The sequence below is a fragment of the Trichomycterus rosablanca genome, chromosome 16, assembly GCF_030014385.1.
Source record: "Trichomycterus rosablanca isolate fTriRos1 chromosome 16, fTriRos1.hap1, whole genome shotgun sequence".
NCBI lineage: Eukaryota > Metazoa > Chordata > Actinopteri > Siluriformes > Trichomycteridae > Trichomycterus > Trichomycterus rosablanca.
In genome coordinates, this window is record NC_086003.1 from 17524647 (window position 1) to 17537922 (window position 13276).

The 13276-nt window shown below is 40.0% G+C and overlaps 2 protein-coding genes across 2 annotated transcripts in view; one reads left to right on the forward strand and one right to left on the reverse strand.

Moving 5' to 3' along the window:
• Positions 1 to 1751: 1751 nt before the first annotated feature.
• Positions 1752 to 7299, reverse strand: mrpl22 (mitochondrial ribosomal protein L22). Its single transcript, XM_063011707.1, has 7 exons — positions 7230 to 7299; positions 7101 to 7143; positions 6362 to 6488; positions 6184 to 6249; positions 4918 to 4995; positions 4045 to 4114; positions 1752 to 2023 (listed from the first exon to the last, which is right to left on the reverse strand). The coding sequence occupies exons 1-7, from the start codon at positions 7255 to 7257 to the stop codon at positions 1815 to 1817; spliced, it is 621 nt and encodes a 206-aa protein (XP_062867777.1). The 5' UTR covers positions 7258 to 7299; the 3' UTR covers positions 1752 to 1814.
• A 532-nt stretch (positions 7300 to 7831) lies between these two features.
• gemin5 (gem (nuclear organelle) associated protein 5) overlaps positions 7832 to 13276 on the forward strand; it is a 31333-nt gene continuing 25888 nt past the window's right edge. Inside the window, exons 1-7 of the mRNA XM_063012126.1 lie at positions 7832 to 7973; positions 8058 to 8212; positions 9775 to 9956; positions 10377 to 10528; positions 10701 to 10799; positions 11301 to 11433; positions 12926 to 13088. Of these exons, the coding sequence (XP_062868196.1) occupies positions 7832 to 7973; positions 8058 to 8212; positions 9775 to 9956; positions 10377 to 10528; positions 10701 to 10799; positions 11301 to 11433; positions 12926 to 13088 (1026 nt within the window). The remainder of the gene's footprint in view (positions 7974 to 8057; positions 8213 to 9774; positions 9957 to 10376; positions 10529 to 10700; positions 10800 to 11300; positions 11434 to 12925; positions 13089 to 13276) is intronic.

Consider the following 13276-nt stretch of genomic DNA (forward strand, 5'->3'; position numbering starts at 1 on the left):
CCCTTTTTCTCCCTTTTATCGCGTCCAATTGCCCGATTGCGTCATGCTTCCTCTCCACCAATGCCTGATTGAGGAGAACGAAGCTAACCCACGCCCCCTCCGGACATTGGCAACAGCCGTATCACGTACACTTTGACGAGTGCAATGTGGATCAGCACTGTGTACGGAGAGACACACCCTGACAGCAATCTTTTCCTGTCTCTGTACAGGCGCCATCAATCAGCCAGCAGAAGTCGTAATTGCATTAGTTATGAGAGAGTCCCTATCCGGCTTTTTTAATATCCCACCCCTTTAACAGGCCAATCGTTGTTCATGTGGGTGCTCAGCTCAGCCGGCAGGCAGTGCTGAGACCCGATATGATGTATTCGAGATCTCAGCTCTGGTGTTCCAGCGTGTGTTTTTTACCTCTGCGCCAACTGAGTGGCCTTTAAAATATTTTTTAAAGGAGGTAATCAAAATAAACTGTGCAATGAAACACATCAGAGACAATTAAATCAAATAATCTGTCTATTTTTAAATATTAATTTTCAAGATTTTTAAGGCTGGTTTACTAATGTGTAAAATATTTTGTGTGTGTTGTACATTAAACTCCAGCGCTTACTTGGGTTTTGTGTAGCATTACTCTTTGTTCTTTTATGTTTATGTTGGCTAGCTACTAGTTTCTGTTCTATTTGCTTATAATTCTGACAAAAATACATTAATTATGGGATATCTGAGTATAAATGACTTGCAATTCTGACAGTACGGAAAATGCAAATAAATGTAAATAAAATAAATGCAAATAAAATAAAATAAATGAGGCCGCTCAGGTGGCCCAGCGCTAAAATACGCTAGCACACCAGAGGTGGGATTTCAATACATCATATCAAATCTCAGCTTTGCCGGCTGGGCGGCTATATGAACAACGTTTGTCTGTTGTTCATACGGGGTAGGGAGCCGGGTAGGGACCTGATAACTGATGCAATTACGTCCTCTGCTGGCTGGTTGATGGCGTCTGCACAGAGTCGAGGAATAATGCTGATCAGGGTGTGGCTCTCTGTGCACAGGGCTGATTTGCATGTGAACTCGCCTCATGCAGGTGGAAAAATGCAGTCGGCTACTGCTCATGTGTCGGAGGGGACGTGTGTCAGTTCGCTCTGCTCAATCAGGGGCGGGGGTCAGCACCAGTAGAGCGGAGGCATAACGCAATTGGGTAAAAAATTGGATACGCAAAAAATTCGGGAGACAAAGGAAGAAAATGCATAACAAAAAAAAAAAAAAAATACTAATAAAAACCTAAATAATTATCATACACTCGCTGTCCATTTTATCAGCTCCACTTACCATATAGAAGCACTTTGTAGTTCTACAATTACTGACTGTACTGTAAGTTGCTATGGATAAAGGTGTCTGCTAAATGCTGAAAATGTAAATAGGTGAAGTAGCAAGTCGACCACTGTTGAGATCTGGCTTTGAGTTATGACAGTGCCACCAGGCTTGTTGGGCGCTTTTCAGGCACAACTGGCTGTGTCTGTGAAAGAGAAGGCTAGATGGGGTATTACCTCTTTTTAAATACAGACACAGTATCAGTGCAATACTAGTGAATAATTACAGCCTTGATAAAGTTTTGTTTTAAATGCATTTCAAGCTCAAATTAAAGCCACATTAAATCAATAGGACTTTTTTTCTTCCTTAGTCCTAATGCCTTCTGCTTGATTAACTACCTAGACTTAATCAAGCAGATATATTTAATTACCAACCAGGACACAAACTTAATAACTCACAATTCTTTATTCAGTTACTATTTACACAAACAAAACAGCTCGACTGGGACGTTAGAGAGAGTGGATTATGGTCCGGTTCCTCAGTTGTTGGACGTACTCCTTGGCCTGGTCAAATGCTGTTTTCTGCTCCACTGTGGGAGGCATGCCCTCCACAAGCTTCACAAAGTAATGACAGTGCACTTTGTCCATGATGCCAAACATGCCTCGGCCATGGTAGCGAATGCGCTTGAGGTATTTGCCTTTGGCTGAAAAGGATTCGGCTGTTGAGGAGAGCAAAAAAAAGGAAAAAAAAAGATGGTTAAACTGTTAACATTAAGTATTTAATTTTATTGGGATTTTATCGTCATGTTTTACACACTTTGGTTACATTCACGACAGGACAGAACAGGTAGTTACTGGTTACACGAGACTCATCAGTTCATGAGTTTAATGTCAAACACAGTCATGGACAATTTAGTATCTCCAATTCATCTCACTGTCTTTGGACTATGGGAGGAAACTGAAGCCTCACCTGGGAATCAAACCCAGGACCTTCTTGCTGTGAGGCCACTGCGCCACCCTAAACCGTTAACATTAAGTTTCTGTATGTAAATCTTTTATGTTTACTATTTTGCTTACTAATTAGGGATGTAACGATGCACCACAAGACAGTTAAAAATCGGTGCACATGTGCCATGATTTGAATTGGTTATTCTTTTAAGATAAATCGATATTCACTATAAACAGCAGAGGGCACTGGCGCTATATATATTTTTTACACAAAAAGTGAAACCAGCATTGTTTTGCATAGTTTTCACCTACCTCAGAAATGAAAGGGCATTCATTATTTAGATCAATAAAAAATAAGCACATATACAGTATTTCATTTTAAAGAGAAATAATAAAAAGAAACTTGTCATAATTTGTCTTCAATTTCATTTTGTTTAAAAAAATCGGGGAAAAATCGTATCGTGAATCGTATCGCATCGTGTGTAGAGTGTATCGTTACATCCCTATTACTAATACTACACTACTACACCAAAATTATGTGGACAACCCTCCAATTATTGAGCTCAGGTGTTTCAGCCACACCGGTTGCTAATAGATGTTAAATGTCACTGATATAAAATCAATTCATTGCTTTTAACTTTGTGGCAACAGTTTTAAGGTGGCCTTAAAACTGTTTTAAGGTGGTTTCAGCAAAACTGTGTGTCTGGCCTCCAAGCGAGGTCCACCACAACATGGTCTGACCACTTTGGGGTGCACATATTCCAGCCCTGATTGAGTCCACTGAAAACCTTGGAGTTGGAATTGGAGCATCAACTATGAGCCAGGCCTTCTTATCCAACATCAATGTCTGACCTCATTAACCTTCTTTCTTTGACTGAGCAGGCACAAATTCCCATGAATAGGCCATTACAGCCTACGTTTTTTCCACAACATTTTGGAGTGTGTGTTAAAATCGGTGCTTGCAAAGTTCCAATTTATTCCATAAGTGTTTAATGGGGTTGAGGTCAGGGCTCTGTGCAAACCAGTGGAGTTCCTTCATACTAAACTCTTCAAAGCATGTCTTTATAGGCCCTGCTGTATAAACAGTGGCACAGTCATGCTGGAATAGGAAAGGGCCTTCCCAGAACTATTGCTACAATTTGTATTAATGCTTTTAATACAGTACACCTGCTATAGGTATAAGTGTGGCACATTTTGGAATGTAATGCAGGAAGTGGTAGCTCAGCAGTTAAGGTACTCGACTAGTAATCGGAAGGTTGCTGGTTCAAGCCCTTATTAACCCTTAAATGACTGGGTTGTATTTGGACACAGCTGAAGTCATTTTGGATAAAAGCAACTGCTAAATGCTGTAAACATGAATGATGTTCATAGACAGTTTATAGACAGGTGTCCAGATACTTTGTGAAAAGTTATTTACAGCATGGTTAAAGTGTCAGAAATGTGCTGTCCTAACTGTTATGCCCACATCCTTCCATCTCTCAGTGTCTCCCTACCCTGCAGGTACGCCGAGGCCACCAGAGTCAAAGATTTCTAATCCAATTTAAAATCTATCACAATTATTAACCTTCATTTTAATGGGCTATTAAATGAGAGCAGATTTGACTAGGCGGATATTGAACCATTATAAATAGGATAATAATTAGAGACTAATAACTTGGCAAATTGGCTGTAAAGTCTGCAGCCCACATTACCCACTGCACCAACTTATAGGTCTCATCGCTAGCAGCTAGAAGAAGGATGCCATGGTCATTGTCAAAACACTGAAACCTCTTTATAAGAAATGAGCACTTACCAACATACAAACTTGATTTATATTCAACGTTGTGGCTCCTCACGGCCATATCTTGAGCTTCCAGAAGAACCTGTTATAAACAATAATAATTCATGAGATCATGAATGAGTTTTAGCACCTTAAATGACAACACATCAAAGATTAGCCAGATCATTAAAGTGCCATAGGGTAAAGAAAACTCATAACTCAGGCAAATGTGCATAATTATGGATTGGAGGGCGAGGCTGGGAGAACCTTATAGACCTGGCTTAAAACACACTGATTCACTCATGTTTAGCAGGTAGAATATTTAAATACTTCATTCGAATGGATCTAAAATGTTCATTTCAACTGTGACCTCTGCTGTCTGGCCGAGGCGCCTGCACAGAGACGGGGAGTGATGGACATTAGTGTGTGACCACTGACTTAGATAACAGATCGATCACAGGTGCTCGGGTGGCGCAAGGGTCTAGTGCAAGTTCACCATCGCTGAGACCTTGAACTCTCAGATTCAAATCTTAGCTCTGCTCTCAACTGACCGAGTAACTTGGTAACCGAGTAAGCCTGAGGGTGGGAGGGCCGAAGGGATTCCTCATGGCTGCTGCAATTGCGGCCTCTGTTGGCTGGCCAAATGCGCTTGCACAGAGACGGGAAATAATGTATGCGATACTGAACCGTGTGAACCCGCCTTTTGCAGGTGAAAGAAAGCGGTTGGCGGTTGGCTGGAGAGGGTGTGTGTTAAGGTAAGGCTCTCTTCTGTAAGGGTAAGGGTCTACAGCAGTAAAGAGTTTAATAATTGGGTAACTGAATACTAATAAATAAGGGGAAAGGGGAAATTCTTAAATAGAGTAAAATATAAAAAAAATAAATTATGTAAATTACAAAGCTCCACACCTCTTTTATTACTTTGGCTCCTTTCTTGTCATTGAACTCGAGCTGAGCAAGAGCCTGGTCGATAGTCATTCCTCTGATCTGTCATGAGGAGAACATAAATAGATAATGATTCACAAAGCTACAAATGTCAATAATGTATTATTCCTACTAAGACAAGGTGGAAATACACCAAACCCAAAGTATGTGGACACCCGACTATGAACTTGCTATACATCCCATTCTAAAACCAGTGGCATTAATATAAATATTCACATCCAGTCAGACAAACATCTGTCACATCAGAGCACTGATGATGGATGGACGAGAAGCCCTGACTTGCAATCAATGTACAACCCTAAATCAGAAAAAGTTGGGACAGTATGGAAAATGCAAATAAAAAAATAATAATAATGCAGTGTTTTATACATTTACAGACAGTTTGAACCCAAGCTATTTCATGTCTGGTCAATTTCATTTCATTTGTTAACAGACAGTCATTCATTCCTGCATTTCAGGCCTGCAACACATTCCAAAAAGAGAGAGACAATTTAGGGATAATAATGAGGAAAAAAACTAAATGATGATGTGATTTCAAACAGATGATGTCAATAGGTGATTGTAATCATGATAATGTACAAAAGCAGTGTCCATGATAAGCTTTAAAGACCAAAGATGGCCAGAGGATCTCCAGTTTGTCAACAATTCTTTAATTTCCTTTGGGATCAATAAAGTATCTATCTATCTATCTATCTATCTATCTATCTATCTATCTATCTATCTATCAAGTGTGTAAGAAAATTATTGAAATGTTTAAAAACAATGTTTCTCAAAGAGAGATTAAGGGAAACTTGTATATTTCTCCTTCTACAGTGCATAATATTATTATTAAACATTTCAAGGAATCTGGAGGAAATCTTGGAGGAGCCTAAAGGGCAAGGACAGGTGCTTTCCCAAGCTAACTTTTTTTTGGAATGTGTTGCAGGGCTGAAATGTGGGAACTGATGAAATGAAGTTGAACAGACAAAACATAAAACATCTTGGGTTCATATTGTCTGCAATGAAATAAAAGTAAAAGTAAATGTAAAAAACACTGCAGTTCTATTATATGCATTTTCCATAATGTGTCACCCCTTTTTCTGATTTGAATTTGTATTTATTCAAGCATACAGTCATTTATTTTATATAACTGATTTTATACAGCAGTAAGCAATAAGTGTGGCTAAAATGAGGAAGTATATCCACATTCACGTCATATAGTGTATTACGTGGTTATTTAGCTTCACTCACCAGTTTAGCTAGGTACCACATCTTGTCCTTGCTGTACTTGATCTGTCGTCTGCAGTGATGGACCTCCTGAAAAAAACAATACAGAGAGCATCAAAACAAAGTAACGTCCTCATTTCATGATGCAAGGCAGTTTATGTAGTCGGACTACATTAAGAGTTTGCAAAAACATGACGCTTACTGCTGGTCTGCGGGGCTCATCCTTCTGCTGAGGGGGGTATAAGATGCGATTTTTCCTCTCCCAGTTCTTGGTGTTTAATGCTGTGCTGGTGTGAAGACATGACACCTGGGAGGACGGGGCAAAAACCCTAGAAGCCACGAAAGAAAATGATCATGTTACAAAGCCCGAAAGTCAGAGCACTGTTGTTGTTTTGTTTGAGGGTTAGGGGCTTGTCCAGGGGCGCAACAGTGGCAACCTGGTGGTGGTGTGGCTTGAACCAGTGACCTTGTGATTACTAAACCAGTACCTCAACCACTGAGCTCTCTGAGCAAAGCCCCACATATGGTTTAACGCCCTGTTCAGGGTGTATCCTAGCTTGCACCCAATGCTTCTGGGATGCTCTACAGACCGACTGTGACCCTGATCAGGATAAAATAATGAATGAAAATAAATTATCTTAAAGAAGTCATGGCTTCAAATACAGACATGAGGTTTTTCGTCATTGGTTCGGCGTGAAAGCTGATAGAGTGGGTGTTACACAGCAACTTGGCACCCGAGGACATGGGTTCGATCCTCGTCTTTTTTTTTTAATAAAAAGAAACCGTGTATTTTTTTCCTGTTCACGGTGCAAACTGCCAACAGAAGCCATTTATGTCTTATAACAGAATCATGTTTGCCCTTGATCAAACCAGCACAGAAGTCAGTCAGGCTAATCCAATAGAGCTAACTAGCTAACTGTGCTAAAAGAATATTTACATACCTTAAGTAAAGGTGTCCAGCCAAGCGACTTAACATTGAGCCACCTATGCATAGAATAACATGGTACAATATGAATTTACTCTTTAAATAATACTATAAATGTACAATGTAAATGTGGTTCAAACGTTACCAGTCGCTGTCAGAGCGGAGGCTGCCATGCTGAATCCGCAACAACACAACACTTTCCGGCAGTGGCAGTGCTGCAAAGCGACAGTCGATTCAATGGTGATTTGTGTTTTACTCTGGGACAAAAACTAAACCAATTTTTACATCCTGGTCAAGATCGCGGGGTGCTTGTTTCATTTAAAATAACAGTGCTGAAGTACAGCCTGGACAATGCAACAATTATTCACACTCATACTGTAATCTGACAAACCAGTAAAAACTTCACAAAATTGTTTTGCGACATATTGTGTCGACAGACGGCTGTGTTGTCGCAGGAGCTGCGTACATGTGATTTTTGTTCCCACCCGTTTTCTTAATAGTCCCGCCTATTGCTATATAATGTGAACGTTTTTTCTACAAAATAGACAACCGATTGGATAGCATACGCATCACATGCGTAGGATTAAATAATAACCAATCAAATCGTAGAAGGCGGGGTTTTACCGAAAACGATTGGGAATTTTACACAACCAGCATGGCTGAATGAAAGGTGCAGAATTGGCTAGTACTTGAATGTTCCTGAATGGAAGCGTTTTCTTTCATTTGTATTAAAACGATATATTCAAAATGCACGAAAGACTTCTACCAGCTTCACCCAACTGGTACTGCTCTCGCTGCAGTGACATTAATCAGAAAGGAGTGCTGGGATTTGGAGCTAAAAACACCATCTACCTGTTAAAACTCACCACATCCTCACCAACTGTGCTGGGTATGAACATCTCATGATGGTTTGAGGATTTTCAAGCTTTGTTTTTGCACTGATATGAACGTTTCGTTATTATTTATTCTGCAGGTGAACTCAGTGGGCACACTGAAAGAGTTTCAGGATTCGCGTTTTGCCAGCATGATGGGCAGGAGAACGTGTGTGCCAGTAGTTCAGATGACAAGACAGTGAAGATCTGGGATACTGAGCAGAAAGTGGTGTTGGCAGAACACACTGCTCATCAGGTAGGATCATCACATCTTTATACACACAGACAGCAGTTTGTTAAGTACACACACCTTAATATCTATCTACCTACCTATCTATCTGTCTACCTTCCTATCTATCTATCTATCTATCTATCTGTCTATTTATCTATCTGTCTGTCTATTTATATATCTATCTATTTATATATCTATCTATTTATCTATCTGTCTGTCTATTTATCTATCTATCTATCTATCTATCTATCTATCTATCTATCTATCTATCTGTCTATTTATCTATCTGTCTGTCTATTTATCTATCTATCTATCTATTTATCTATCTGTCTGTCTATTTATCTATCTATCTACCTACCTACCTACCTACCTACCTACCTGTCTACCTACCTACCTGTCTACCTACCTATCTGTCTACCTACCTACCTATGTGTCTACCTACCTACCTATCTGCCTACCTACCTATCTGTCTACCTATCTGTCTACCTTCCTATCTGTCTGTCTGTCTATCTATCTATCTATCTGTCTACCTTCCTATCTGTCTGTCTGTATACCTTCCTATCTATCTATCTATCTGTCTATCTGTCTATTTATCTGTCTGTCTATCTATCTGTCTACCTTCCTATCTATCTATCTATCTATCTATCTATCTATCTATCTATCTATCTATCTATCTATCTATCTATCTATCTATCTATCTGTCTGTCTGTCTATGTATCTATCTATCTGTCTATCTACCTTACTACCTATCTATCTTTCTATTTACTTTAAACTTACTTCAAATGTCATTTTATTAGGGACATCTATTTACGAGGGTTCTTCAGAAAGTTTTCGCACTTATTTATTAAGAATTTCAAAAACAAATTACATCACTTCTCTACATAGTCACCTTTCAATGCATTTTTTTCCCAGCGTTGTACCAACTTTTTAATGCCATCAGCAAAAAATGTTTTGGTTGAGCATGTAGCCACTGATGCACCACTGCCTTCACATCACACATGGAAATCTTCTTGCCTTAAACCTTTTTTGAGCGTCCGAAAAAGGTGGAAATCAAATGGCGCTAAATTGGGACTATAAGCTCTCTCTCAGTCTCTCAGACACGACCAATTACTGCTCGTCCCGCCCTCACCATTTCCAATAAAAATATAACAGTGCGGAAGATCAATTCCTTCTCACTGTTTTGTCCATCTCTTATACACAACATTCATGGTTGACCAGTGATCAGAGATTAGCACACGCTCCGTTTAACACATTTGAAGCCACTGGCCTTTTTGTTTTACCAGCCAGTGATTGATTTTTACACAGCCATAACATGCATAGAGGAACATACTAGACTAAAGTATCCTTCCACCTCTTGTGCAGGCCCCTTTACTACACAGCAGGAGTTGCTTTCCTTTCTTAGACACTGCTAGTTGTGTATATAGAGTGCCCAAATAGACCAGAGGTGCAGCTGAGAATCGAACCTGTGTTTCAAAGGTCTAGGGCTAGTGTGATGGGTGTTGGGCTTGTGTTTCAACAATTTAGACACAGAAAAAAAACTTGAAAAAAAGAATTAAAATCTTATTTGTTTGTGTGCTCATTCACAGAACACCATCTCTGCCATCCACTGGTCTCCAGTTGAGAAGGCTTTGCTGGTTTCAGGAGATGAGAAGGGTGTAGTGGTGTGTTACTGGTTTGGCAGGAATGATTCACGTAGCTTCTTTCCAGAGCCCAGAACCATCTTCTGCCTGTCATGCTCACCACATAATGAAAACCATGTGGCCATTGGGTAAGACATTGTTTATTGTACTGTTTCAACATCTATATCTTATTAAGGTCAAGACTAATGTGTACAATCATCTGTATTAACATCTGTATTAATATGTAATGCACAGTAAATACTGGAATGCATTGTTTTTTAAATGGCTTTGACACTGTAACCTTGGATTTCAACTAGAAGGAAGGGGCCGATGATATATTTCATTGATACATTTTAAATTTATAAATATATTTGGGAGCCAGGTCGCACAGTGGTCCAGCAGTTTGTGATGGTACTATGTATCTCAGGATTGTAACTTTGTTTACATGACAAAACATTTTTTTTCCTTTGCTCAAATGACATTTCTTTTTGGAGAGTAATGTTCCAATAACATTCTATAATATAATAATAATATCTGTGTGCTACCCGTCCCACCTTTTGTTTACCAAGGTACAAGGATGGAATGATTGTCCTGATTGACATCAGCAAAAAAGGAGAGGTGATCCATCGATTACGAGGCCATGAGGAGGAGATCCACGCCCTGGCTTGGTGTCCCAACCCCAAGGAGGAAACACTGTACAATCAACCAGAGAACAACATGGGTACAGTTTTTGCCAAATATTGTACCAATTACATGCTATTGAATACTAATATTAATGAATATATGAATATCATAATCATGTTTCAAAAAATATGGTTAGATTCTAAATTTGCAACTAGTAATAATGGAAGGTTTTTCTTGCTCATTTTAACAATGCTTGTCCATCCCCACAGATGTATCTGATAGGCCAGCAGAGATGGAGGTGGGTGGTTACCTTGCTTCAGGTAGTCGGGATCAGACTGTCAGAATCTGGAGCACAGCCAGAGGCAAAGGTGAGATAGTCAATTCCTCCTCATTGTTTCGTCCACCTTTTATACACTCATGTTAACCAAGGACCGTTGATGAGCACACGACCCATCCAACACAACCAATTATAGATTTTTACACAGGCACAACATGCATAGTGGAACACACTAGACTTTCACCACTTGTGCAGGCCCCTCTACCAGACAGCAAAAGTTGCTTTACTTTCTCAGACGCTGCCAGTTGTGTATATAGAGCGGCCGAATAGACCAGAGGTGCATCTGAGAATCGAACCTGTGTTCCATTAATGTATGACCATGTATGACCTGTATGTAACAAATAAACTTTGATTTGATTAGATTTTCATAATAAGGACAATACAATATTGACCAGTGCAGCTGTTAAGAGCGTGTGTGTGTGTGTGTGTGTGTGTGTGTGTGTGTGTGTGTGTGTGTGTGTGTGTGTGTGTGTGGAAAAGGGTCAAAAAATTTTTTTTAACATCTTCCTTTTTTAACATCTTTTACCTGTAGGTGTAATGACCCTGAAGCTTCCCTTTTTAAAGAGGCGAGGGGGAGGAGTGGACCCTGGTGTAAAGGAAAGACTATGGCTCACAGTGCACTGGCCTAAAGGAAGACCTTCCCAAGTCATCTCCAGCTGCTTCGGGTATTTTGAGTTTTTAGGGTTTTCTACTGGCTGCATCACACAGTGATCATCACCAGCTGCATTTGTGTGCTTCACATGCACATTTACATTTTACAATTTTAGCATTTAGCAGACGCTTTACAGTGAAGTGTCTTACAGTACAGTGACAGTACTCTGTCTAAGCAATTGAGAGTTAAGAGCCTTCCTCAACAGTGACAACCTGGCAGTGGTGAGGCTTGAACCAGGGACCTTTTGATTACTAGTCCAGTACCTTAACCGCAAGGCTACAACTGCCCAAGCACATGAGATGTGACCCTGAGTCTGGCTTGTGCTTTGACAAATCGTCTCAAATATAATTTACTCTATTATTATTTATTTTGCATACAAGTAAAGCATTTACCTCATATGAACTTAGACCCAAATGGTCAAATCCAGACTGTACGATCAATTTCTAATAAAAAACCATTTTGAAAGGCACTCAGGTGGTGCAGTGTTAAAACACGCTAGCACACCAGAGCTGACATCTCGAACTCTTCGGTCCGAAACTCAGCTCTGCCATCCGACAGGCTGGGCACTTAAACGTACAATGATCAGCTGTTGTTCAAAGGGAGGATGCCGGAAGGGGAATCCTCATAACTGATGCAGTTACGACCTCTGCTGGCTGATTGATGGCGCCTGCACAGAGTTGAGGGATAACGTAGATTAGGATGCGTCTCTCTGTACACAAAGCTGATGCAGTCGTCTACTGCACACGTGTCGGAGGGGGCATGTGTTAGGGTGGAGATCAACATCAGTAGAGAGGAAGCGTAATGCAATCAGGTAACTGGATGCGACTAGATTAGGATGAAAATTGGGGGAAATGCAATAAAAAACATTTTGATTGTATTTACTTTATAGATTGAGTATCTGAATGCAGATTTTACCATTGCTTTATCTTGGTCTGGGTCTGGTGTCCTTGAAATCCATCATAGGGGCTCGTCCACCTCTCCCCTCAGACATAGCCAATCATGTCTGTATGTAGAATAGCACCGCTGGGAATTAGTACTCTGAATCAACTCTGAAACAGTGGGATAGCGCTATTTACCACATGTATGTAACTAAAATAATAAGATAGTAAAATAATAATATGTTAATGGCATTTAAATAACATATAGGTCTGGACTACAGGGCAGTACACTTCTATACCAGTCCCATACACCAATTAACACTAAATACTCTGTTATTTAATTTAAATGTAATAAAAATTCCCAAATCCTTCATATCAGTATTAACAGGGTACATATAGGATTCTGATTTACTGAGCACACAGTAAATGTACCCTGTTAATACTGATATGAAGAATTTGTTCATTTTCATTACAAAACATGAGTATTAAGTGTTATTTGGTTTAAGGGACTGGAATAGAAGCGTAGTGCCCTGTAGTCCAGTAAATCAGTGTGTATGGAACACTGGTAATTAACACTCACATCTTCTTATCTCTCTGGTAATAAATATACTGTGTGTATGTACCCAGTGGAGAGCTGGTGGCTTGGGATCTCACAAAATCAGGCAAGCAGAAGTGGACCTTGCTGGGCAGCTCAACAGACGGACAGAACCACAGCCGTATCGTCTTTAACATGAGCTCAGTGTGTGTGGAGGACAGGGCGTTGCTGATCAGCACATCCATGGACAGAGAGGTGAGATTCTCTAGCCGTTTCTAATAGCCGTCTCTGGTAACTCCCCTGCACCCTGATGTACAATGATGACGGGTTAGTAATTAGCTGATGATGTGTTGGAATTAAACTTTAACGCATTAGAATTGAGGAAACTCTCACATGCTCTATGAAATTCGTTGCTCAGTCGTTTGGGCCGAGTGATTAAGCGG